General features: G+C 34.6%; 1 protein-coding gene across 1 annotated transcript in view; it reads left to right on the top strand.

The window, feature by feature from the left end:
• ABCE1 (ATP binding cassette subfamily E member 1) overlaps positions 1–26,806 on the top strand; it is a 29,699-nt gene extending 2,893 nt beyond the window's left edge. The window contains exons 2-18 of the mRNA XM_043485323.1: positions 3,218–3,351; positions 5,815–5,900; positions 8,253–8,350; positions 9,365–9,482; positions 9,851–9,988; positions 10,151–10,220; positions 10,431–10,527; positions 11,387–11,476; positions 16,090–16,211; positions 18,862–19,083; positions 20,035–20,094; positions 20,194–20,252; positions 21,679–21,789; positions 21,874–22,016; positions 22,128–22,250; positions 23,754–23,865; positions 25,364–26,806. Coding sequence (XP_043341258.1) covers positions 3,249–3,351; positions 5,815–5,900; positions 8,253–8,350; positions 9,365–9,482; positions 9,851–9,988; positions 10,151–10,220; positions 10,431–10,527; positions 11,387–11,476; positions 16,090–16,211; positions 18,862–19,083; positions 20,035–20,094; positions 20,194–20,252; positions 21,679–21,789; positions 21,874–22,016; positions 22,128–22,250; positions 23,754–23,865; positions 25,364–25,411 — 1,800 coding nt within the window. The 5' untranslated portion in view covers positions 3,218–3,248 and the 3' untranslated portion in view covers positions 25,412–26,806. The remainder of the gene's footprint in view (positions 1–3,217; positions 3,352–5,814; positions 5,901–8,252; positions 8,351–9,364; positions 9,483–9,850; positions 9,989–10,150; positions 10,221–10,430; positions 10,528–11,386; positions 11,477–16,089; positions 16,212–18,861; positions 19,084–20,034; positions 20,095–20,193; positions 20,253–21,678; positions 21,790–21,873; positions 22,017–22,127; positions 22,251–23,753; positions 23,866–25,363) is intronic.
• The last annotated feature ends 657 nt before the right edge of the window (positions 26,807–27,463 follow it).

The raw sequence follows: 27,463 nt of genomic DNA, 5'->3' as shown, positions 1-27,463 counted from the left end.
GTTTAACTGTCACTATGATGGTAACTTGCAAAGACTCCTGAACTTGTAATAACCTGTAGGAAAATTTTTTACTATATTTAAATTCATTTTCTCATTTCATTCAATAGAAATGTTTGCATTCCTACTATGTGGTAGACACTGGTCCAGCCACTGGAATGAACAAACAAAAATTCCTACACTCATGATGGAGTACTTTGTAGTTGGAGAGGGAAAAATATTGCCTGTATGTAGAGAGAGAGAATACATAAATGCATATACACACACAGTAAATTGTTGTGTCAGACTCTTTGCGACCCCATGGTCTATACAAGGGGAATTCTCTAGGCCAGAATACTGGGGTGGGTAGCCTTTCCCTTTTCCAGGGGATGGATCTAACCCAGGTCTCCTGCATTGCAGGGATTCTTTACCAGCCAAGCCACAAGGGAAGCCCAAGAATACCGGAGAGGGTAGCCTATCCCTTCTCCAGCGAATCTTCCCGATTCAGGAATCAATCCGAGGTCTCCTGCATTGCAGGCAGTTTCTTTGCCAACTGAGCTATGAGGGAAACCCTATATGTACCGTATACATACATGTGTATGAAATATATACTATGTAATGTGGTAGAAAGAGCTAAGAAGAATAAAACAAGGCAGTTTTATAGCTAGAGAAGACTCACTGAGAATAAACATTAAAGACTTGAAGGAGTGGGCCGTGTGACTCACTAGTGGGAGCAGCATTGCCGCAAAGGGAGCAGAAAATGCTAAGACCCTGAAGCAAATCCTGGCAACCATTTGCTTTAGCCATGTAAAAAACAGATGACCTGACAAGCTGTTTGCATGGAATGATGGACCCTAATGTCTGCAATGGATTCCAGAGAAAATACCTAGAGAAATGTGAAACACTGACTGTAGGCAACTCTTACGTCTGAGGTTATTGATATTTCTCCTGGCAGTCTTGATTCCAGCTCGTGCTTTTACACAGCCCCTGCCTGAAAAAGTGGGGAAATGAAGCAGTGGAGGAGGTTGGGGCAGACAATGAAGGGTTCGGATTCTGGGGATAAGCTGGTGGGAAGACTGAATAATTGACGATGTTAAAGACAGGAAAAAGAATTATTGTAACCTTCTTCTTGGTGGGTGGATATCTTTTAGTTTGCAAAGGGACTTAGCTATGGAAATACATATAGTGTGGTGGCTAATTGGCATAAAGGTTCACTTGAGATGATACTAGTCAGCATGGCTTTGTTTTTTCTCTTGCCATCTGTGTGCAGGTGAGGAGTTGAATTTAACCAGAATTACAGATAAGGGTGTAAGTGACTGACAATTTTAGGTGGGTACAGAAGACATCAAAGATACAAGGGGATGAAGGACAGTGGAAATTTGATAGAATCTAGAGACAGTTACAGGTCTGAGGAATGAAGGGAGTTCAAAGGGTTGTTGGATTGTTGTGTGTGAGTGGTGAAGTGAAAAAATAGAAATGGTGGTTGGAGAATGGGGTATTTGAAAGGCCGGTTATAGAAAAATGCAGTTATGCAAAATGACAAGGTAAAGGATTTGGCCAAGGGAAGAAGGGCTAGGGTAGGGTAAAAGACAAGCTCACTAGAGAAAAGTGGTTAATAAACTGAGATGACAGGCTATTAATAGAAGGATCATCTATGAACATATTGAAATCACCAAGTATTATGACAAGAGTTGTTAAAGAGTGAACATTAGCTAAGGGCTGGAGTCTTCAAAGGATGGGAGGGACTGAAATGGTTGGAAATAACTAAAGCAGATGGATGACCTAAAAAGCAAAAGCTTGATGTTTTTAATGAGAAGGGAGAGATAATAATTGTCTGGAAGCAGCAGTAAGAGCAACATCTCTTCGTTCCCTCCAAGCCTAATGATATTGAAGGGATGTGAGAAAGACTGGAGAGTAATACAAGAGGAAGCTTTCGGTCAAGAAATATCTGGATGGTGGTTCATAGTCATGATAGAAAAAGCCAAGAGAATGTCTTTGTTGATCGGTAATCTTTTGGCTTGAGATTCTTTCATTACATTTTGGAATAAACTGGAGTAGTAAGGCACTTGTTGGAATTACTTTGATCACAGTCTAAGAACATTAATGTCTATCACTAAGCCCAGTATATAGAAGATTAAGTTAACTTTGACCTCACCTCTGTAATTTATGGTGCTTTAAAAGCACCAAATACTATATACGTAAAGCTCCAAAATTATATACGTATAGTTGGTTACTTGGTCTCTCTTTTGTGTGTGCGGATCATTTTTAAAGTCTTTATTGAATTTGTTACAGTATTGCTTCTGTCTTATGTTTTGGTTTTTTGGCTGCAAGGCATGTGGAATCTTACCTCTCCAACCAAGGATCAACCCTCACCCCCTTACATTGGAAGGCAAAATCCTAACCTCTGGACCTCCAGGGAAGTCCCTGGTCTCCTTTTCATATCAGTGCAGTTAACATAAAATTCATCTTCACTATATTTTCAGTTCCCAGGGAAAGCAGTTTTTACTTTTTTTTCCAGTTGACCAACATAATGGTTAAACCCTTAATAATTGCCATTTCCATCAGTAGTGTCATAGTCAAATAGATAAGATATGAAGTGATGATTAGTTTGAGGGAGAAGTAAACATCGTTATCATATGTATGTTTCATGTCAAGTCTTTCTGTTCTATTTTATTGGTTTGTATTCATCCACAGGTATCAGCATTAATTACTTAGGCCTTATATCATTTTTTTTCCATATGTCAAGTATAGGTTTCCCTGACCCCTTACTCTTTTCCCATTTTCTTCGCTATTACTACTTTTTGCATAAGAGCTTTAGATTTGATTTGTCTGATTCAGTTTTTTCCCTTTGAGATTGAATTAAATATATAAATTCAGGGAAGATTGAAAACTATGATATTGACTTCTCTTTTGTGAAAACTGAGACAGCATACCATTCTATTTGTTCAGGTCTTTTGTGTCTTTCAGTGGTAATTTTGAGTTTCATCACATGTTGAAAGTACTATTTTTTTTCCTTCTTCATATAAATTTTCTGATTAATGGTATATAAGTAAAATTTTATTTTTCCAGCCATGACAAGTTATTTTATTGCTTTCACTAGTTTTTTTTTTAAAATTAGTTCCAGGTATTAATGTCTGAAATAGTGATATCTCCTCCTCTCGAACTATTTATGCCTGTGACTTACTTCTCTTAATAAACTGCATTGACTATGCCATAATTTTATTAATCTTTTCTTTAACAGAGGAACTGGATATTCTTACTTCCTTAGAATCATGGCAGATAAATTAACAAGAATTGCTATTGTCAACCATGACAAATGTAAGCCTAAGAAATGTCGGCAGGAGTGCAAGAAGAGTTGCCCTGTGGTTCGGATGGGTAAGCTGTTCTGTGGATCATTTAAGGAAAAGAGAAAGTTTTAAAATTAAGAATTATCTTTTAAATATCTTTTAACATTATCTTCACTGTTCTCTAGACTTTGGTGTACACTTTTCACCCCTGTTGGTTTTTTTAAAATGTAATAAGAAGACCAGATTTTATTCTAAATTTCTTTTAATACTTTGTGACTAAATGATCCTGTTTAAGTTCAGTTCAGTCACTCAGTCGTGTCCAACTCTTTGCGACCCCATGAACTGCACACAGCACACCAGGCCTCCCTGTCCATCACCAGCTCCCGGAGTTTACCCAAGTTCATGTCCATTGAGTTGGTGATGCCATCCAACCATCTCATCCTCTGTCATCCTCTTCTCCTCCTGCCCTCCATCTTCCAGCATCAAGGTCTTTTCAGATGAGTCAGCCCTTTGCATCAGGTGGCCAAAGTATTGGAGTTTCAGCTTCAACATCAGTCCTTCCAGTGAACATCCAGGACTGATCTCTTTTAGGATGGACTGGTTTGATCTCCTTGCAGTCCAAGGGACTCTCAAGAATCTTCTCCAACACCACACTTCAGAAGCATCAGTTTTTCAGCACTCAGCTTTCTTTATAGTCCAACTCTCACATTTGTACGTGACTACTGGATAAACCATAGTCTTGACTAGACAGACCTTTGTTGACAAAGGAATGTCTCTGCTTTTTAACATGCTGTCTAGGTTGTCATAACTTTCATTCCAAGGAGTAAGCATCTATTAATTTCATGGCTGCAATCACCATCTTCAGTGACTTTGGAGGCCAAAAAAATAAAGTCTGCCACTGTTTTCCACTGTTTCCCCATCTGTTTGCCATGAAGTGATGGGACCTCTTGCCATGATCTTAGTTTTCTGAATGTTGAGCTTTAAGTCAACCTTTTCACTCTCCCCTTTCGCTTTCATCAAGAGGCTCTTGAGTTCTCCTTCACTTTCTGCCGTAAGGGTGGTGTCATCTGCGTATCTGTCCTGGCAATCTCGATTCCAGCTTGTGCTTCATCCAGCCCAGCGTTTCTCATGATGTACTCTGCATATGAGTTAAATGAGCAGGGTGACAGTATACAGCCTTCACGTACTCCTTTTCCTGTTTGGAACCAGTCTTGTTCCATGTCCAGTTCTAACTGTTGCTTCCTGACCTGCATACAGGTTCCTCAAGAGGCAGGTCAGGTGGTCTGGTGTTCCCATCTCTTTCAGAATTTTCCACAATTTATTGTGATCCATACAGTCAAAGGCTTTGGCATAGTCAATAAAGCAGAAATAGGTGTTTTTCTAGAACTCTTGCTTTCTCAATGATCCAATGGATGTTGGCAATTTGATCTCTGGTTCCTCTGCCTTTTCTAAAACCAATTTGAACATCTGGAAGTTCACGGTTCATGTATTGTTTAAGTTCATTGACTGTAAAATCAAACCAGTGTTCAAATTAGTGAGAGTCTTACAGTTCTACAAAATCCTATAGTTACTTTAAGTCATGAAGAAAGAACTACCACGATGTTTGTGTTTGATAATCTTTTTGAAAACAGCTTAATGTGAATGACTGTTGATGAGCTTTTGCTACATTTTCAAGGTTAAATAAACTCTCAAAAATTCAGAAATGGTAGTCTTTAAAGGCTATGCTAAGTAATTGTTACTTTAAATATACTAGTGAGAAATAAACTCACTAAATCTTAAAAGAAACTTTAGATGTCATGTCTTACAGTCTACTGTGCTATTCAGAAATGTGACTATTGGTATTCTTAATGCTAAATTTAATTTAGTCTGTGGGTTAGATGCATGTCTTTGGGCAGCTTTCCTGATCTAGCTAATGTATTTCAGTCTCCTGTCGGGTGTACATTACCATTGTGAAGGCATATTTTGTGGATTAACTATTCAGGTTAGTCAACTTTTAGGATCAGAAATAGCAACCCCTGGGACTTCCCTGGTGGTCCAGTGTATGCTCTCAATGCAGGGAGCCATGGTTTGAACCCTGGTCAAGGAACTAGATCCTACATGTCACAGCTAAGATCCAATGCAGCCAAATAAAAAATAAGTAAATATTAAAAAAAACAAAAACAAATGGCAATCCACTCTAGTATTCTTGCCTGGAAAATTCCATGGATGGAGCCTGGAGGGCTACAGTCCATGGGGTCACAGAGTTGGACATGACTTAGTGACCCAATCAATGACAACAAATACTTTAACCAGCATCTTCTTGTAGTAAATTAAAATAAGCATATTAGTTACTTCTGTCTTGCCTGACGAATATTCATATAAGTAAATAAGTTCAGCAGTCTGTCCATATAAAGCACTGATTTAAGATGTTTATCTCAAATGTATGTCTTTTTGTGATCGTTGAAAATTTGATTCTGTATGGAAATTTGGAACCAGAATTGCTGAAATAATAGTGTTGTCAGAAAACTAGACTATCAGAAGAAATGACTTAATTCTGTCTTTTCCTTTGCAGGAAAATTATGCATAGAGGTTACCCCCCAGAGCAAAATAGCCTGGATTTCTGAAACTCTTTGTATTGGCTGTGGTATTTGTATTAAAGTAAGTGGTATTTTATTTATTGTATTAAATTGTAACCTAAAAATGAAGTCTAAAAATTCTGAATACATTATAACTGTTTTAAAGAGCCAAGTATGAAACAGTGAAAAAAGAATACAAATTTAGAAAAATGATTTTCTTATATCAGTAATAGTATTGCAGTTTCAATTAATTAAGCCACCCTATTTAAATGTTATCCTTTAAAAAAAATAATAATAAAAGTTATCATTGCTGTATGTAATTTTGTAAAGCCATTTCCAACCAAAATTAATTTCTCTTTTTCACCCTCCTATGAGAAGAACATTCTCCAAATCTTTACCAGAACTTTTTGGGAATATAAATACAAAAAATGAGTCATATTATATATTATTTTTTTCAAGTCTGTTCAATTTTCAATTCACACTTTTAAATAAAAATGAACACAGCCAAAAACTTTTCTTAGTTTAACCTAATCCTGAAGTGCTGCTTTTGCTGTATTCTTTTATTGTTGAATTTACCCCAACAGTGTAATTTTTCAAAATGCTTCAGTTTTTATTATATTGAATAGTTTGATTAGGACTTTTTTCTAAGAGTGATGGATTTCCAACTTTGGTTCTTAAAAGATATTTAGGAGCCAGAGTATAAAGTTCTTAAATTCGTTATTTTTTATTTGCACGTAATATATTTTAGAAAGGACCTTTCCTGGAATATGGCTACCACCTATTATTTTTTCTGATTAGGCTCAAGTATATTTTAAATTGGTTTCTGAATTTTCAGTTAAGTATCCAAAAGTACCAAGCTTGATATCTGAAAGCGTTTTTTCTTCTTTTGATAGTATAAGCAGGAGACATTTCTTCCAGCAAGTATTTTTTGCCTACCAATGTTGTGGGTGCTGGAAATCTTATTTTGAACACTATATTTGATTTTATTTTCTTTCTTGGGCTACTATAGAATATTGAGATTCCAGAATTTGGGTATGTACTCCATGGCAGAAAAGATACTGATGTAATTAATCTCTTTGGGGAGCAGGGTAGTGTATACTCCCTGAACACTTAGAATATTTGTAATGCAGCATGTATGTGAACAACATAGATTTTTTTTCTTTGAAGATTAAGAGAAGTTTAAATTACTTGCAGCCTATAAGCATTTTATGTACATTGATGGAATAATAGAGAATTCTGTAAATGGCAGTGACTCCATTTGTAAAAAAAAAAAAAAAATCTTGTGTAAGGAATTATACTTTTTGTTAGAGGTTGATTATTTTGCTTGAAAGTAAGAGTTTTGTTTTTTAAACTTCTGTGTTCTTATAACTTAGAAAATGGGAATTCACTAAAATCTTTGTATATAGACTTTTGAATTAGTTCCCTAAGCTCATTGAACAGTTCTATCAAACAGATTTCTAATCTGCATTTATACATTTTGCTTGTACCCTTTTGGTTTTATCTGTACTTCTGAGGAATTTTTCTAGCCACATTTCCACTCTTAAATCACCTTCCAGTTTTTACCATTCTTGTTCCTTGGGCATTTATCTGATTGACAGTCACCATTTGAATAAGTTTTTCTATGAATAAATGTTTTTCTTTTTATGTGAATTTACTCATTTGGAGTATGAACATCTTTTTCATGTAGGATGGTTAAAAATCACAGTGTCCTTGCTCTGTGCAGATACTACGCTAGCTGTTGTTGAGACATACATAAATAGACCAAAAAATGTACAAATCATGACCTTAAAGGACTTTACAAAGTTGAAAAGGAAGCATACAGAAGGCAGGAAGAAGGAAATAAAGGGAAGACATTTCTCATTGACTGTATATGAAATTGTACATTCAGTAGAAAGAAAGACAGCACCAGGTGTGTCCGACTCTTGCGATCCCATGAGCTGTAGCCTACCTGGCTCCTCTGTCCATGGGATTCTCCAGGCAAGAATACCAGAGTGGGTTGCCATTTCCTTCTCCAGGGGAACTTTCCAACCCAGGAATTGAACCCAGGTCTCCAGCATTGCAGACAGAAGCATTACTGGCTGAGCTATGCCAGATAATCAAGTTTTATCTTGCTCTTAACCTTCTTTTATCTAATAATATTTTTTTTTAATGCAAAAATCTGTCTCCAGGTCTGTAAGGTTTTTCACTAAGTGTTAAACAGATTAAATCTCCAGCATTTTGCCAGTTACTAAGGGGAATACAGATTTATTAGATACAATTCTTGCCTTCAAGTAACAACTTTTTTTTAAGGAAAGGAAGTGAAACAGTACTTAACATCTGTGTGAAACTCCCACATTTGGAAAATTAATTATAAAAACTTCTTAATCTATTCATTTTAGTCATGCATATATTTCTAAAAACTAACGGAAACTTAATTCTTTATTTTAAATAACAGAAATGCCCCTTTGGCGCCTTATCAATTGTCAACTTACCAAGCAACTTGGAAAAAGAAACAACACACCGATATTGTGCCAATGCCTTCAAACTTCACAGGTATATTTCCCAAGTCAACATTCTTCTTTACTTCAGTCAAGAGTAAAATACATTTGAAATTTTCAGAGAAATACAAAAATGGGGAAAAAAAGTGGTAATAACTTTTGCATCCACTAAAGCAAAATATAATATTATAACATCATGCAGAATAGCATTGTATATGTCAGTGGTTCATTCAGGCTGACATTAAAATTTCCTGAGGGTCTTTTTAAAAGTACTCATGCCCAGGTAATTTCAACCCTGTTGAATTACATCTTACTCTGGATGTATAGTCTGGACGTTAGTTGAAAAGGCTCCCAGGTGATTCTAATATACAACTGGGGTGAGAATCGTTGTTGTTATAAAATCCTTCTCCCCAAAATAATTTTGGGACCTTGTGTTGATTTTATTTATCTATTAATCTCATGATCTACAGAGAATATTTCCCTGAGCTTCAACATGTACTATTACTGACAGGCATTCTTTGAGGTTTTTAATCTGTTGAACACTAGTATTTTGAATCTGGGAGTCTAGATTTAACTAATAAAAAGGTATTTCTCAACCTGCCAGCTTTAAGGGGCCCTACTGCAGCAGGGAGTATGAAGTGGAATATTTCTGGTTGATGTGGCACTTCTCTCCTTGTAAGTAAATGGCAGGCCAAAAAAAAGAAAGAAGGAAAAAGACTGTGAGGTTGCACCTGCTCTGCAGTTTTGTACCAAAGCATTTTATTGTACATTAAAACTGAGCCTTATATGTAAAGAAAAATGGTTACTTTAGACTTTGAGTGAAAGTTGAATAAATAAAATTTGGAGTAATATTGGTCATGGATGCATTTCTAACAATTAACAGTTGAAGTTAATCTTGGCTGCTGTTTTTGGCTTTTCCTAATAGCCAATAATATCTGGCATATTTCTCTTTTGGCTTATTAATGAATGTGTGTGGCGTGCAAGTGCATCAGAAGACATCGTTCTGGTATTATGTAGCTTTTTCTACCTAAGTCTGAGTTGTTTCATTTTTTTTGTACACTTGTGACAGGTTGCCTATTCCTCGTCCGGGTGAAGTTTTGGGATTAGTTGGAACTAATGGTATTGGAAAGTCAACTGCTTTAAAAATTTTAGCAGGAAAGCAAAAGCCAAACCTTGGGAAATATGATGTATGTATTACCACCTTTTAAAAAGGAGTATCTTGGGTCAGTTTTATGAGGCTATGAAGAAGAGAGTATGTGTGATTTTATTTTTTAATGTTCTTATTTTCAAGATTATTTGTGTAATTAATGCTGAGAAACTATAAATGAAACTCCTTTTTAGTTAAAAATGTGTTAATGCTACTTAATTGATAATTCTAAGATTTTGTAAACTGTTATGAAGTGGTATTCCTTGATTTGAAAAAAAAATCCACCTCTGGTGTTATTAGTATGTTAGAAGCAAAAGTATTCTATTTGTATATATGTTCTATTTTGTATAACATTTATCCTCTTTCTATTATATTACTAAATTCAGATAACTGTACATACATTTCTAGGATCCACCTGATTGGCAAGAAATTCTGACTTACTTCCGTGGATCTGAATTGCAAAATTACTTTACCAAGATTCTTGAAGATGACCTAAAAGCCATTATCAAACCTCAGTACGTAGACCAGATTCCCAAGGCTGCAAAGGTCAGTTGCTTTTTAGGAGATGTGTAGTGGGTATTACAAATATTGGTGGACATAAGAAAGATAAATCAAAGTAAACTTGTTTTACTTTGTGACTCTTCTTAATATTGAAGGGATTAGTATTGAAGGAAAATAATAGTAACTGTTACTGATATATTGTGACAGGGGACAGTGGGGTCTATTTTGGACCGAAAAGATGAAACAAAGACACAAGCAATTGTATGTCAGCAGCTTGGTAAGTGTTTATTTTGTGTATGTGTTTTAATAGGCCATGAACTTAACTCATAAAGATTGATATCTTTATATGGATTACTGAAATAAATGGGAACATCTCTAGTAATTGTCATACTTTCAGCTGAAATATTCAAATGCTGGATGATTTGCAATGCACATTTTACCCTGAAGAGGTAAAATAGAATAACATTAAAGACGATTCCTCTTACAGATTTAACCCATCTGAAAGAACGCAATGTTGAAGATCTTTCAGGAGGAGAGTTGCAGAGATTTGCCTGTGCTGTCGTTTGCATACAGAAAGCTGATATGTATGTTACTTTATATTCTTGTAAATCTTATCCTTACTTTAGAGTTTTTATTTATAATGCTACTAAAAGAGCAGTGGTTTGGATAAATTGTTAATGATAGAAGGAGTAGTGAATGTTTTAACTTTTGAGTTCAGATGTTGAAGCAGCTGTGCATCCATTGCGCGTTCCCCTGTTACTCCATCAGTGTTAAAAACTTCACAACGTATGAATTCTAGAGCTTTTTAATATAAAGTCAGGTATTTTGTAAACTCTCTTTATACATAGGAAGATTATTTTTTTAAGATGTAAGCTCTCTAACCAGGCCGGCAAGGTTTTTAATAGTTGAAGTGGAACATGAGGTCTTTTAGGTTATCCTGAATCGGGGTGGCATGCCATGTGAGAGACAAATGTAAAGGCGAGTTTCCTTCCTACCTTTTAATGCCTCTCTTTTCCCAAATATTTTTTGCTCTCATCTTTTTCTACAGTTCTACGCTGGCATCCATTGCAGGCTAGTTTTTCTCCGTAAAGTATTCTGTAATTCTGTGCAGGGCCCTCCTTTCCAAAAACTGTTTGCTTAGTGCAATTGACTTCAGCCAATTATAAGAGAAGCACTCTGAATTACTTTGGAATATATCAGAATAGTTTTCGTGAGGAGATAACAGTTTGTAAGTTAGCCTAATCTGCAAGTCTCTCCCCAGTCTTGATATGCCGTCCTGCTCTTCATAATTTCTTCCTTCTACTTCTGAACAGAATACAGAAATTTTTACCGTTGTGGGATTTTTGTTGTTGTTAAATCAGAAATATTTCAGTGCTTTAACATGCAAGATAGAATTATTATCATACTTGCCTTTCATATTATGTTTGCTTTTCTTTTTCATAGTTTCATGTTTGATGAACCTTCTAGTTACCTAGATGTCAAGCAGCGTTTAAAGGCTGCTATTACTATACGATCTCTAATAAATCCAGACAGGTAAGTAAGATTTGGCATATGCCTATGCTGTTATGTTTAAAAAGTTTTACAGATTTCTAAAGATTCAACACCAGGACCATCAATGTCGTATACATGTGCATATAGTCCATCTTGGTTTTTGAAGCTATCACTTGAACTTAACCTCTGTCTAGAACAGAAATTCTTAATGCAAGATGCATTTACTACCATACCTGTTTCCAGGGAGCCTAAGAATACTCTGTAGTGATATGCAAATTTTTGACATTTTTATGGATTTCCAGGAAGCAGATCCTTAACTTTTGTCAGATCCTCAAATGGATATGTCACTTATACACATCGTTTAGAACAGAGAGATTCTAGTTGTCCCAGGTCTCTACTGAGCATAAAAGTTCTTAAAAACTTCTTAAGTAGTCACAACATCATGTATTCGTAGGATGCTATTGTAGTTTGCAGAGTTTTAATACCCGTTATCTCATCTGAGTCTTGTTAATCTTATAAGTTAGAATCTTTAGGTGGTATTCCCATATTGCAAATGAAGAAGTTTAAGTTCAAAAAAATTAATTATTTCTAGGTTTTGAATTTATGATATGGCAAGACTATGACCAGAACACAGGGCGTTTTTCCTGCCTAGCATTTTCTGTTCCTCTCTTTAGTAGTTGATTTCACAACTTCTTTCATAAGAGAGATCCCTGGGGCTCAAAAAGCAAACAGAACTATCCCCTATAATTACAGGGGAGAGACAGGATGGCTTTCCTGGAGGGCTGTGCTTCTCTCTGTAGTAAGTCTCGAGCTTTAACCACCATTTGTGGGCAGGTGGTAGGGCCTTCTTTTGAATTATCACACAAAATGCCAGGACTCTCAAACAACTGCTTTCTCAGCAAAAGAGTAAAAAAGGATGTCAAGGAAACATACTCCTGTCACTCCGTGAGAGCCTTGGGAATTAGAGGGATGGTTCCCCTTCAGATCTGTTTATGGACTGCAGCTCACATGGATATGGAATTGAAATTTATGTAATCAGGGATGTCTAAAAACCCTCCATGCTAAGAAAGTAACACAGAGAGTCCTGGAATCTTCAGTTCTATGGTACGTAGACGACGCAAATATAAAAACACTCTAGAGGCATATGCTCTCAACCCTGGTCACACAGGATTTCTACAGGTAAAGACCAAGAGCTTTAAACCCAGGGTTATAAATAATAGAAGGAAACTGTACAAGTGAGTCAGTAAACACAACAAACAGCAGGATTTAGATCTTCAAGAACTAAAAGTGACATTCTCAAAGAGACTATAAAGTAATATTTAAGATAATTCAAAACGTAAAGATTTAAAGCTCTAAGAATATAATACTACAAAAAAGGTAATAGGTAAATGTTTAAAAAACCCAAACAAATCTAGAAATTAAAAATATAGTCATGACATTGAAAATTCACTGGGCAGATTAGACAGGTTAGGGACAACAGAAGAGCATCAGAAACTTGAAAAGTTGACCTGAGCAAGCTACCAGAGTACAACAGAGAATGAGATGGAAAATCAGGAGGGAGATTCAAGGACATGGAGAATAGAATGAGATAGAGAACAGAATGAGAAGATGATTACATATGTCTTTATAGGCATCTGAAAAATAAAACTGTGAAAAGATAATGGCTGGCTATTTCCCAGAATTGAAAAACTTGACTCCTTAGATTCAAGGAACAAATGATTCCTGTACATATTTTGAAGTAAAACTTGGAATATCAGTAATAAAGAGACAATCTTAGTTGAGGTAAATGGTGACCATAATTTTCACTCCATGCATAGGTCAGGGCATTATGATAGGCTCTTTGGGAAATTGTTGCTGCTGTTTAGTCACCAAGTCATGTCTAACTCTTTGCGACCCCATGGACTGTACCCTACCAGACTCCTCTGTCTGTTGGATTTCCCAGGTGAGAATACTGGGGTAGGGTACCATTTCCTTCTCCAGGAGATATTCCTGACCCAGGGATTGAATCCACAGCTTCCTGCATTGGCAGTTAGGTTCTTTACCACTGTGCCACCTGGGCAGAAGCCCCTTTGGGAAATATAAGAGTATAAAATGCAGTCCCAATATTCAGGGACCTTAGGATCTGTAAATTAAAGAATACATAAGCAGAGAAATAAAAGGATAATAATTTAAAGCCAGGTGACGTGTATTCAGTCAAGTCACTACTTTCTTCGTTATGAGAGGGCAGTACATAGTGGTAAAAGGGATAACATGCCAAAAGAGATTAGATTGACAAAGTGAAGAAAATGATGGTTAGATGTTTTCTCAGTTGTGCTGGGTCTTGATTTTATAGGCATAGGGTCAAAATAATCTCTTTGTAGTGATAGACTTGATAATAAAAAGTTTCAGGAAGTATGTCTGCATTCTGAAATTCTATGATGTGTCAAGGCACCCATTCAGTCTTTAATGCTGTAAAAAGATTTTGAAGATCATATCCTCCAGGAAACAAGAAATAGAGGATGAATTAGTGAGAGGAACAGTAATGCAAGAGGAAGATTAAAATCAACAGATAACCCAAAATTAAGTGTAGGGTATAAATTTTCACAGCATAGATTTCTCATTATGCTGTAGATTATTGTTCCAAACCCTCTGAAAATAGAGTGAGTCTTCTAAATACTTTTTAATAACATTTTGGACTTCTGCATAAGATTCATATGAAAGTAGGGAAAGCAGAAGGTGTGACATTTTTTTTCTTTTCAAAAGTACATTAAAAACCACTAGATAAAACTATGCTGCCATATACTGGGCCTTGAAGATTTCAGTGGTAAAAAAGCAGAGAATTATTCCAAGTAATGGAACATTGCCAGTAAAGATACCAAGGCGGGATAAGTATTGGCTCACTTGGGTGATCTGCCATTTTTATTGATGCCTACCACTGTTCAACAGTGGGGGAAAGTTTATTTGCACATTAAGAAGGGTGATTCTGCTGGAGGTAGAATTTGAGGTGAACCTTAAAAGAGTTACGTAGGACTTCAGCAGATGAGGATATTAGTCAGACCCTTTTGATCATAGACTAGCCCTTAGACACAGAGATAGAAGAGTAGATTATTCAGGAAACAAAGATCCATTTTTCAGTATATCCTATATACAAATGTAATAAAAGAATTTACAGATACTGTTGTTCAACTCAAGATTTTTTGACTTTACAGTGTTGTGAAAGCAATACATGTTCAGTAGAACGATACTTCAGAATTTGCTATTTTCTTGGTCTTGTGATGCTGAGCGACAGTAGCAAGCCGCAGCTTTCAGTCAGCCACGTGTTTAGAGGACAGACAGCTGGTACCCTTACAACCATTCTGTTTCTCACTTTCAGTATAGTATTCAACACATTACATAAGATAGTCAACACTATTTTGAAATAGGCATTATATGAGTGTTCTGAACACATTTCATGTAGGCTAGGCTAAGTATGGTGTTTGTTAGATTAGGTTAAGTATGATGGATTTATCAGAGTGTAACTTTATAAATTGAATATCTGTAGTAGCTATAGTTTTGGAAGGTCTTAACGTCTAAGGATGTTACATTTGTTTCATCTGGAACTAAGAGCCTTATCTGGGGCCCTGAAGAAAAAAATGAGATTTGTTAAAAGCATATAGCAATATTAAATGGAAATATGACACCCTGAATTAGACTCTCGATAGAGAAAGAAAACAATGAATTAGACATGCTTGGCAATTTAAACAGTATATCATTGTGAATCAAATTGAGTCAGTTTTTATGGGAGTAATGATTTCGTTAAATGAGTAAATGATTTCATTAAAATAAAAATATGGCTGGTTTTTGTACAGAAAGCTGATAAATTAAGTTGGAATTTGGATTTGCAGGTCATTGCTTTTTGAAAATCTTAAACTGAGTTGAATAGGAATGAAATACTGCATAAAAGCTTTCTGACTATTATTTATTTGCCTGACAGTTTCTACTAGAAGTACTTTTTTCTTACTAATTAAAAAGTCATGTCCTATTCTATCCCATTTATTAAGTGCTCCAGTACCCACACTAACCTGTTTCCTTCCTGACTTTCATAGGTTTTTATCACCTGTAAAACATTTTGCTACGTAATCTTTTTGGTATTGTTTCATATCAATTCCTAGTCTCCGCAGCTAATATCAAAGTTCTCAGGTTGAGGATTATGTCATATTCTCTATGCATCCCCTACTACAACTAGATTGCAACTAGTGTGGGATAGGACAAATAGAAGGGTTTAATACATAAATTGAATAGCATAGTAAACAGTTTAGGTCTATTATAATTATATAATTATTTCTGCTTTGTAAAGTTTAAAAATGCTGTTAAACGTTTTTAGTTAAACATTTAGTAAAAAATTTTTTTTATTAGCAAAACATTTATTTTATATATTCATAAACTTTCATGTTAACTTTTTTCTTTTAGTTTAGGAAAACAGTTTGAAATATGAACATTGATTAGAGTCTTATTCCAAGAAAACATTTTATAACTTGCTTAATGTGGTCTTTACAGTTAATTTTTTTTAATGTATTTATCTTCCTAAAATTTCCACTATAGTTTTTTTAAAGCTATGTAAATGTTTTGATTATAATTAAATATTTTAATTATATGTTATATTACATTTTTAAATAAAAATCTATATTGATTTTCAGATATATCATTGTGGTGGAGCATGATCTAAGTGTATTAGACTATCTCTCTGACTTCATCTGCTGTTTATATGGCGTACCAAGTGCTTATGGTGTTGTCACTATGCCTTTTAGTGTAAGAGAAGGTAACTTGAAAAACTTTTCACAATGCTCTTTCACATTAATGCTTAGAAAATGTATTGTTGATACTAAGTAAAGTGTTGCTGTCATATTACTTACCCAAAACTCTGGCCTTATGAAATTTAATCTCACCATAGAATATACATATATAAGGTTATATATGCCAGTTGTTAAACATAACCTATTTCTTTTTGGAGAAGTTTTTGTTTTGGCTAAAAATATTCTATCAGTTTCACTATTTATTTGCTATACTAAAATGTTCATTTATAGTTTGGCCTCTGTAGCATCCCTATATTAGTCATCCTCAGCTTTATCTTTGACAGGCCAGTACCAGTAGGAAAACTCTTAAAATTCGTTTAGTGCTCATCTTGTTTTCATGTTGCAAATTTATCTGTAATCTGTATCCTAAGTTTGTGGAACTAAGGTTATCCAAAAGTCTAATAAAATAGTTAAATATATTATAGTCTGGTGAGTGACTAAAATTCTAATACAACAGCTCAGTATATGTATTTTCACTTATCCCTACTACTTGCAGGAAAGAGGGACTGTCTCTCTTTTCCATGTGTTTTCCCTACCTAAGCAAGTTAGGCAAAAGTAAAAACTAGCCTACCACTAAGTGGCTCCTGAAGCAAAATCAGTGCACTCTCCACCTGGTATGCCTTCTTCCTTTTAATTTCTTTCCTGTTTTCCTTCACAGCTTCCTCACTCCTGTTTTTAGTTTTTATGTTTCTTCTCTCCAGCTATGCCTTAAATTGATAATCTAGACATGAAAGGTCTCCTTAGTCCATATCTTGAAAGCCCGCCATATTCTATAAGAATAATTATTCATGTAGCCTTATAGTTCCCTCAGTTGGACATACTTTTCTTTTTTTAAAGCTGTAAAAAGGGTATAAATAGTTTAAGATGTGGGGAAGGACTTAATATCCCTTATCTACCTTCCATCTATTGAGATAATATATTTTAAGAAAAAACTTGTGAGATTGCCCAGTTTTCTTACCAGTAGTCTTAAGAGATGATAGCAGAAGCAATTACTGTTTTATTCTCCTCAGTTAGCAACTAATATCAGAGTATCTACTTTGTGCCTAAAGTATGAAGTTCTAGAATCATATTGATAATAACAACATAGATACCTGGCAGTCACTTTTCATAATTCTAGTTAGAGAAAAGTGAAAGTCACTCAGTCATGTCCGCCTCTTTGCAACCCCATGAACTATTCATATACAGTCCATGGAATCCTACAGGCCAGAATGCTGGAGTCAAACCCCGGTCTCCCGCATTGCAGGTGGATTCTTTACCAGCTGAGCCACAAGGGAAGCCCTGAAAGTGAAAGTCTCTCAGTCGTGTCTGACTCTTTGTGACCCATGGTTGCTAATTCTATATAAATATATAATTCTAGTCATAGATGCCATATCTAAATCATGTGCTAGGAAATAGTTCCTGGTGAGGTGTTAATGTACCCTATCCGTAAAAACTACTGAACTAACAAACTGCACTTAATCTTTCTGCTGTCCTTTAATATGCTCAAATTAACACCTTATATGTAAAAGCTCTTTATGAACTATAAAGGAATTTTAGCTTGAACTCATTTTTAAATTAAAAAGAGAAACATTGCAGTTGGAGTGTATAAAGTTGATTTGTTAATTTTTTTTTGCACAAAGTCACTTCTCTGAGCTTTTGTTTTCTTACCTAATGGATTGGTCAATTGTACTAAATGGTCACTTAGGTTCCTTTGAGTTTATATTTTTATTTAATGTTTGGCTTTAAGTTTTTAACCTCACATTATTCTTAACATGAATTCTTAATTCTTAAATGGCTTAAGATTAAAAATGCTAATTTGGGCAGAATAAATGGATCTGTTGATTTGTTCTGTCAGTATATATTTATTAAGCACCTGTATTCTAGGCTGAGAAGGCCTAGATTTGGTTCTTACTTGCAAATGAAATGAATAACATCCTAGACTTTCTTTCAAGACCTTCTGAAACTTCAACTACTGTTCTTCTGGTACACATAGTAAACACAAAAACAGATCTTTTGTTTCCCAGATAACCCGCTTTTCCATTTCTGTGCATCTGCCATTGTGGTTCTTAACAACTTTAGTATGGAGGGATTGTCATGTACCAGTATGTTACTTTTTGTTTGGTTATTAAAATCTGTTTAGATTATGTTGTTTGCACAATGAAGCCAAGAAATGAAGTTCTTAAAAATCTGCAAAGCTAATCTGAAAACAAATGCAATAAATCATAAATTCAGCATATGGTTATGCCTCACATGAAAATGAATACTTATAAGTGAAAATACTCCATTTTACTTGTCCTTTTTTAAAGAAAAATTACAATTTTTTATTTTAAAATACAGAATAAATGGCATCAGAGCCTTTCACATAAAATCTGATGGAAAAAGTCTTATAAAAATCACATAATAATGAAAAGATGTGCTTTGTGTATGTGTTTGTATATATAGGCATGTATGTATGCATGAATTAAGCTTGGTATTAGGTACGTGAAACACCATGTCGCACTGCTTGCTATGTAAATCTATGTATAGATTACTCACAAGAAAGCCTAGGATTTGGTTTTTATATGATAATTTATTGCTGTGGGAAAAGTTTAGTCTTTAATTGATCTTTGCTAATCTATTTCAATAACTTTCCAATAGGCATAAACATTTTTTTGGATGGCTACGTTCCAACAGAAAACTTGAGATTCAGAGATGCATCACTTGTTTTTAAAGTGGCTGAGACAGCAAATGAAGAAGAAGTTAAAAAGATGTGTATGTATAAATACCCTGGAATGAAGAAAAAGATGGGAGAGTTTGAGTTAGCGATTGTAGCTGGAGAGTTTACAGATTCTGAAATCATGGTGATGTTGGGGGAAAATGGTAAGTTTCCCTTATTCTGTGATATTTGAAAGTTGATTCTGTTTATACAGTAACTGAGTTTTAATTACTTTGAAAAATTTTGACTCAGTTATTTTATAGGTCTGGGAACTAGGTTGAATTCCTATATTTCTCAGTGTGGTTCACATTTTGTGGCACTGTATGGTTTAATTTGTCATTTGATCAAGTTTATACTTCTTATTTTGTTAACCTTCAGTGAGAACTAGATCTTTTTCTAAGCTGGTTTTTCTATGTATATATTGATACAGATGACATTTATTCATCCTAGAAACTGACCAGAAAGGAAAGAATTGGTAATTCTAAAGCAGTCTAGTTTAAAATGTTTTCCTTGCAACTTTTAAATAGTTATATTACTGACATTTTTAAACAATAGGTTATTGTCATAGTTATGAGATGATTTTGAGTGCTGCTGATTTTGAGATGATTATGAGCTGATTTTGAGATGATTTTGGAATTTTATGCTTACAACTTACAAAACTGTGGATGAAAAAACTTTCTGAAGATTGTTGCAATATATCAGTCTATAGTTAGTGTATTAGTCTTTAGCTTGGTTGCAATTAAATATTCCATGTTAAATGGCCTTTGTGATGACAGTGTCAATCATAACAGTTATTGTCCTGTTTTAACAATAAATTGTGTTCATCGATACTTTAGCTAAAAAAGTCTTTCAAGAACTAACCCAAGACTTTATAAGATCCTTTTATTAAAATGGCAATTATAAACTTTAAATAGTATGTATTCCTCCTAAGGAATTTAGAATGATACTTGAGAGGTGGATCATGAAAGTTCAAGTAATTTTCTATGTAGCCTTCAGAATTCTGTAGTGTCAGTATATTTTTTTCAAAACTAGTTTTCCAGTTACAACCCAGTAATGCATAGTGATTTACTCTAAATGTGAAACATTTTTCAAATCAATTTGTTTTGTGTTGCCAGGTACTGGTAAAACGACATTTATCAGAATGCTTGCTGGAAGGCTTAAACCTGATGAAGGAGGTACTGTTGTAGTGTTGTTTTTTTTTACTCTTTTCCATGTAGTAGACTCTAAAGATCTGAGCAGTTTTCAGTGTCTTATTTATTTGCATTATTTTGCAGGGGAAGTTCCAGTTCTAAACGTCAGTTATAAGCCACAGAAAATCAGTCCCAAATCAACCGTGAGTTATACTGGTATTTTTTTTTATTATTATTATTAAAGAAGAGTTTATGTGTATATATACCTAGAGCATTACTCTTAAACTGTATCAGAATGTTTCTCCAAATCACTTTCTGTCCAGGGCCCCCCAAGTTGCTCAGTGGTAAAGAATCCACCTGCCAATGCAGGAAACAAGGGTTTGATCCCTGGATGGGGAAGATTCCTGGAGAAGGAAATGGCAACCCACTCCAGTATTCTTGCTTGGCAAATCCCATGGACAGAGGAGCCTAGTGGGCTACAGTCCGTGTGGTCACAGAGTTGGGCATGACTGAGCGACTGAGCAACTGAGCGCACACACACAGGTGTAATAAGGTGGCTAAGGAAGATACTAAGACTACTATAGTCCTTAATTTCATTTCCACTACTGGGAAAACTATTTTAAGTCTGTTTGGCATCTTTTTCCAAAATAAATCTTCAAAAACCTAATGTGTTTGGCGGTGCAAATGACATCAGGAAAGTGAAAGGCTACCCACAAGACTGGAGAAACTGTCTGCAAATTATATATCTAATAAGGTACTCATATCCAGAATATATAAAGAACTCCTAAAACTCGATTTTTAAATGCACAAAGGATTTGAATAGACATTTTTCCAAAGAAAGGAAACAAATGGCCAATAAGCACATGAAAAGATGCTCAGCATTGTTAGTCATAAGGGAAATGCACATTAAAGCCACACTGAGACACCACATCACACCCACTAAAATGACTTCAATCAGACAAGAACAGGTATTGCTGAGGATATAGAGAAATTTGAACCTCGTAGATTGCTGGTAGGAACGAAAAACAGTAGAGCCACTGTTATTCAGCCATAAAAAGAAGACACTGATATATATTACGATATGGATGAGACTTAAAACATTGTGAAATTAACTTCCTTTGATTTCTGCAGGTGTGGTAATGAATTTATTTATTAACTTCAGTACCTCAGTACTCATATTGAAAATATTTATGATGACTTGGCTTACATTAAAAATTTCATCATTGATGTTCTCTATAAACTTAGCTGTTTAATTGCTCAAGACATCTTATGTTCATCCCTGTCATACTGTTGCACATTTTGTGTTACCTCCCAGATTGCCTAAGATTACTTGATACACATATTGACCTTTAGAAGTAGTCCTAGTCTAATGAATTCTCCATTGAAGCAGTCATTTATTTCTTTCAGATTTTAAGATTATTGCTTTATTTTTTTTACTTGGACGTGATGGGTTTTTAATTTTTTAAATCTCAAAACGTGCCCTAGCTGATAGATAAGTGTCAAAATACTATGGATATCTGTTGGCAACAAATTGTTACACTTTTGCTGTGTGGCTTAACTTTGTCAAGGTGCATAATCAGAGTAGTTTTGTACTGAAATAAAATTTGAATACTTTTCCCTTAAAAACAGGGAAGTGTTCGCCAGCTACTGCATGAAAAGATCAGAGATGCTTACACTCATCCACAGTTTGTGACTGATGTAATGAAGCCTCTGCAAATTGAAAACATCATCGATCAAGAGGTACTCTTAAAATAATTTTTGTTGTTTTATCATTTTAAATGGTGGGTATCTCTACATGGTTTACTGAACTTCTTCTGCAAATAGGTGCAGACATTATCTGGTGGTGAACTGCAGCGAGTAGCATTAGCTCTTTGTTTGGGCAAACCTGCTGATGTCTATTTAATTGATGAACCATCCGCATATTTGGATTCCGAGCAAAGATTGATGGCTGCTCGAGTTGTCAAACGGTAATATCCCGCTCATAAAACTATTACATGTGATCATGTGTACTAGGTGCTTAATATACCATTTGACTATTTGATGATACAAAACTAAGATTTCAAAATCATGTGTTTTAGTTTCATACTCCATGCTAAGAAGACAGCCTTTGTTGTGGAACATGACTTCATCATGGCCACCTATCTAGCAGATCGAGTCATTGTTTTTGATGGTGTTCCATCCAAGAACACAGTTGCAAACAGGTAAACTATTTTCTAAACCATTCAACCTGATTATAAGTTCCAACACTTTTCCAATCAGCATATAAACATTAGTCATACTATTTTAATTTTTAATAAGGAAAACTCTTGAAGTGATTTTGTAACTCCCAAGATTATTCATATACCATCTTGGATGACACTGATTAGAACAGTGGGTTTTAGACTGTGGTATAGCACTGACCCAGGGGAATAAGGATGCAGAGCTTTGGGCCCCTCACCTTCTCTTTCTGGTTATGTTTTGTCTGCTTCATTATTTGGGTACGTGATTTGCCCAATTTACAATGTTAGTGGTAAAGCTTACTATCTCCTGAATATCTGGTATAAATGTACAGCCAAGTATAAAATGAATGATTTTACCTCTCTTTTTTCTTTCATTTCTCCTTATTGGCTTGATAGAGAGCACTTGAAATATAAAGCCTAACTTTCACAGTTTATGAGAAAGTTTTTTTTAATGAGAAATTTATTATGCTTTTAGTGCTTAAATCTTATTAGGTTGAACTGTATGAAATTACAGACATTCAACCATTTGACCTATAAAAACAGTAAGTTCATGTGATTATAACGCAATGTTTCCTGGTTTAGGGAGGAATGGATTTGCTGTTTGAATAATTCATCCAAGAAATAAAAGTACTTAAGTAAACTTCTTAAAATTCTTTTTTTTTTTTAATATAAAATTGTCAATTATTGAAAATAATGTACTTTGTTAGGGAAATTTCTTAGACTATGTGAAAAGAAAAGTGAAAGTGTTAGTTGTTCAGCTATGTCCAAGTCTGCAATCCCATGAACTGTAGCTTGCCGGTCTCCTTTGTCCATGGGATTCTCCAGACAGAATACTGGAGTGGGTAGCTATTCCTTTCTCCAGGGGATCTTCCCAACCCAGGGATCAAACCCAGGTCTTCCCCATTGCAGGTGGATTCTTTACCATCTGAGCCACCAGGGAAGCCTTCAAATAATGATCCTCTCTTTGTATTTAAAAAATACTTGAAATGTTCCACAAGTATGATATGATTTAGGATGATTTTAGTAGTAGTTTAGGTGAGAAAAAATGATTAGTATAGAAATAGTATGGAAATTTTGAAAGGAATTATTACTAAAAATCATTATGTTGTACATAGTCTTTTTAGTGCCAAATTTCTAACATAATTGTACCTTCTCTGTTAAGTTTTCTTCTCCCCTAAAAGTCTTAGATTTGAAATTCTGCAATCACCTAATTTTTCTAAAGTAGTACTTTTGGCTAAATGTTTTTTTCCATACCAGAAACATTTTAAACTGTGTTTGTTTTGCACAAAAATACAGCCAAATTATTGAAGCAAAGACATTTTTGAATATAGATTTATAATATACTGTGATTATACTATTATTGAGATGATCTATGATTGAGGAATTAGAGGAAACAGTTCTTAATATTCTTCTTCCTAAAAAGCAATTAAATTGGGGGAAGGGTAAAAATCAGTTGTAATTGATAGATTCTGTTTTTCACCCTAGTCCTCAAACCCTTTTGGCTGGCATGAATAAATTTTTGTCTCAGCTTGAAATTACATTCAGAAGAGACCCAAACAACTATAGGCCAAGAATAAACAAACTCAATTCAATTAAGGTATGTAAAAAAGTTATCTCAAATCATGGATAATTTCTCAGTGTAAATAGTTGAAAAGTATGTTTTGAATTGAAGACTGTGTCATTAAAATTCTGTCATTTCCTCAGTTCTGAGATTCATGTTTTTCGCGTTTAGTCTCTGATGGCACACGTCAGTCTGGAAGGCAGCACCTGTGACAGAGCTGCCACTGCTGCATTAGCTCTTTGAGTCACACCCATCGTACCACTTGTGTTGAGGGCACTTGCCACTTAAAGTGTTTTCAGGGAAATTACACTTGAAATAGAGAAGTTTTTACAGCTTTTTACGCATTTTTTGTGCTTACATAAGAACATGATTAAAATGTATATTTTAAGAGTCTAAATAGTCGTCTTCAGTGAACATTACATTCTAAACAATGAAACAAAAAATTTGGTTAAATCTGCAGTCTTTTAATCAGCAGTTTTATTTCCTTTGTGGTATATAAAGTAATTATGCACCCTATACTTGATTTAAATATGGTTTTTAGAAAGCAGTCATTTCTTCATCACCCAAAGAAAAATGAAAACTAAAAAAGCGTTTCTGTGTTTCTAGTATGCCTGCAATGAATGCATCCTTAGAGCACGGCTTCTGTTTCATGGCACTCTAGCCGTCGCCCTTTCATATTTTATTCCCCTCGCTTTGCTCCTCAAGTGTGAGCCCTTGGAAAGCAAGAGGCACAGTGCATATCACTTACTCTTAAGCACCTAACACAGTGTCTGGATGCCTTTAGCCTTCACTATAATATTTTATTTATAAATGTTTATTCTCTAGCCAGGATAATGAAATTTAAAACTGAATAGTTCCTTAGTTTTAAAAAGTGAATTAAGCAGAAGAAAGGAACTAAATTTTAGAGCACTTTCATAAGAATCTCTTCTGAAGCCTTACCCTTTGTGTTGCCATTTTCTTGGGTAGAGACTCAGTTCAGTCCCCAGGTACACTTATTCAGGATAGTCTCTGTATCAATTCATCCTAGACAACCACACCTGAGTTCTAATAAGGGAGCTGCTAGGCAGATAGGTGGATGGATCATTACTGGCCAGTCTGCAAATGGTACTGGGAAAAATTTTTATATGCATTTTGTATACTAGGCAGTTCCCAAACTGACACGGTTACATTTTTATCAGGAGCTTAAAGTTAAAAGGATGAAAATGGAATTTAATAGCTTTTTTGCAAACAGAATTTTGTATAGCAAAATTTTGAATGTGTAAAGTATTTTATGTAAAGGAATTTTGTGTGAGGTATGCACCAAGGAAGGTGTCTTTGGTAGGTAGTGGAGGTGGGTAGCAGAGTAGTAACCTTGTCTTTGAGCAGTGGGATGAGAAATTTCCAGAAGCAGCTGGTGAGTGCAGAGGAGATTGTGTGATGCTGCTGGAAGCACTGGTAGTACTGTGGGAACCCAACCGTGGCATACCGGAGAATGGTGTTGATTTCTGTTGCATCTGTGTTTGTTGATTTCTGTTTGCTTCTCTTTGTTTTTTAGGATGTAGAACAAAAGAAGAGTGGAAACTACTTTTTCTTGGATGATTAAAGTGAATCTGAGAATATTGATAAGCCATTTATAAAGAGAAACATTTATTGGAATTTTTGTCATATAAAATTTAAATCAGGTTTTATACACCACATGCTCTAGAGCTTGAAGTATAATTTACTTACTGTAACATCAAAAGCCAGTTGTGTTGTAAATGGTAGTCTGAATACAGAAAATGTCACTTTTCTGATTTTGATGGTAGAACCCTTTTTGTGCATAACATTGTAAAATGAAGACATTTCAAGCATACAAATTACCTCCAGGTTTCCATAATGTATAGAAAGATTTTCAGTAGGTTTACTATATATTCATGTACTAAATGCTGAGCAGTGTTGCCCCTTTTAAAAATCTTGAAAAAGGTTTCTGCACTTACATGGTTTGCCAAATATGCCATTATAATGATACTGCCCTTATTTTAAAATCCAGTTGATGACTTCACTGATTAAATTTGATAAATAAACATCAGGATTATATTTATTTGTTTTCAGTCTTTGCATTAAATTGTCAGTATGTTTAGACTTTCAAAGGAAGATTACTGCAGAACACCACTGCTGGAAACAAACTATTACCAACTTTAGCATTGTTTACAATGTTTTTGGTGCTTATAAATATCTTGAGCAAAAAAAAAATCATTTCAACACACCTTCCTCTTCCCCACCCAAAAAAAAAAAAACCTAACTTGATTCTGAATTAGATGTACCATTCCATAAGATTCTATATTCTGTAATTATTCTCAAGGTAATGTCATTCTTTAAACATACCTTTGTGTAATCACCGATGAAGATTTAGGAAAAAGTATTTTAAAGAATGTCTGTTTCCCTTAAAAGTACAGTACAGGCTCAAAATCTTTATAGAGTTGGTCCCTAAGCATCTATGTGTTTTTAAACTTCCACAGATTTCTGATGGGCAACCAAGGACTGTGAGCCACTCTCCTAAAGGCAACAATACCACCAAGGAGTCCCCAGTCCCCAGATAGCAATACAAAATATCCCTTGGTACCAAATATATTTATTTCTAGGTTTTGAATATAGAAGATACTATCTAAATCTGTTTGACTTTTTTTTTTTCTAAATAGTGTGTAGCGGGAGTTCTAAAAACTGATCTAGATTTCTTGAACAGTGGCATACCTGTAGTGTGAAACCACTTTCAAGTATACTTCTGCCTAGTGCCCTGAACTGGGACTAACTTATACTACAAGTGGGAAAGGAGTTTAGGACATAGAAAAGCTTTTAGAGCTCCCTGTAAACTACAGAAGCTTTAATTAATATGCAAACAGTTGGTGGAAAGTGGTTTAACTAAGACCCATTAGGCCTTTTAAAAAATTAATTTATGTGAGTAATCTATAATGTTTGTTGTGAAAATTTCAAATATACAGAAATAAATGGAATAAAGAATTATGATTTCCCTTCATTTTACCCTCCCAGAGGTTATCAGTGTTTGTTTAATAATATATATCCTTTCATGCTTTTTAACTAAGTGTGAATATGTAAAGGGTTTGCTTTGTACATAAATGGGATTATATTAAAATTAGTAGTGCCTATTTTTAAGGATAGGTTAAACTTGTGAATGATTATTCAAATACATTGAATAAAATAAGACAAAAGCTATTTTTATTTACTTATTCTGTACTATGTCCTTAAAAATATTTTTGATATAAGAGCCCAGTTCTTTCTACTTTTTACTGATATAGAATATATATCAGTTTATTATTTTTCATGTAAATGAAAATTTTAAAAAGGAATTCAATGTTACTTAAAATTTTGTACAGCAATAGAAAAGGACTTAAAATATTAACACAAGTGTTTTATAAAATCTATTACCAACTCAAATACCTCAGTGCAGATGTTAGCTCTCCTAAAAAGAATGAGACTGCTCAATTATATCATTATATCCTGATTAGAAAAAATTTCTAAGCAAAAAAGCATGGTGCAACCTAAGTTTATTATAAGACACCACTATTTATGAAAATACACAAAGTACTAAAATACAAAAAGAGATATTCAAAAACAATGCTTTTGAGAAGGATAACTTGATGGTTAGGAACAGAGAACA

The sequence above is a fragment of the Cervus canadensis genome, chromosome 1 (assembly GCF_019320065.1).
Source record: "Cervus canadensis isolate Bull #8, Minnesota chromosome 1, ASM1932006v1, whole genome shotgun sequence".
In the NCBI taxonomy this organism is placed as follows: domain Eukaryota; kingdom Metazoa; phylum Chordata; class Mammalia; order Artiodactyla; family Cervidae; genus Cervus; species Cervus canadensis.
This window is presented reverse-complemented; position numbering and strand designations above follow the sequence as displayed.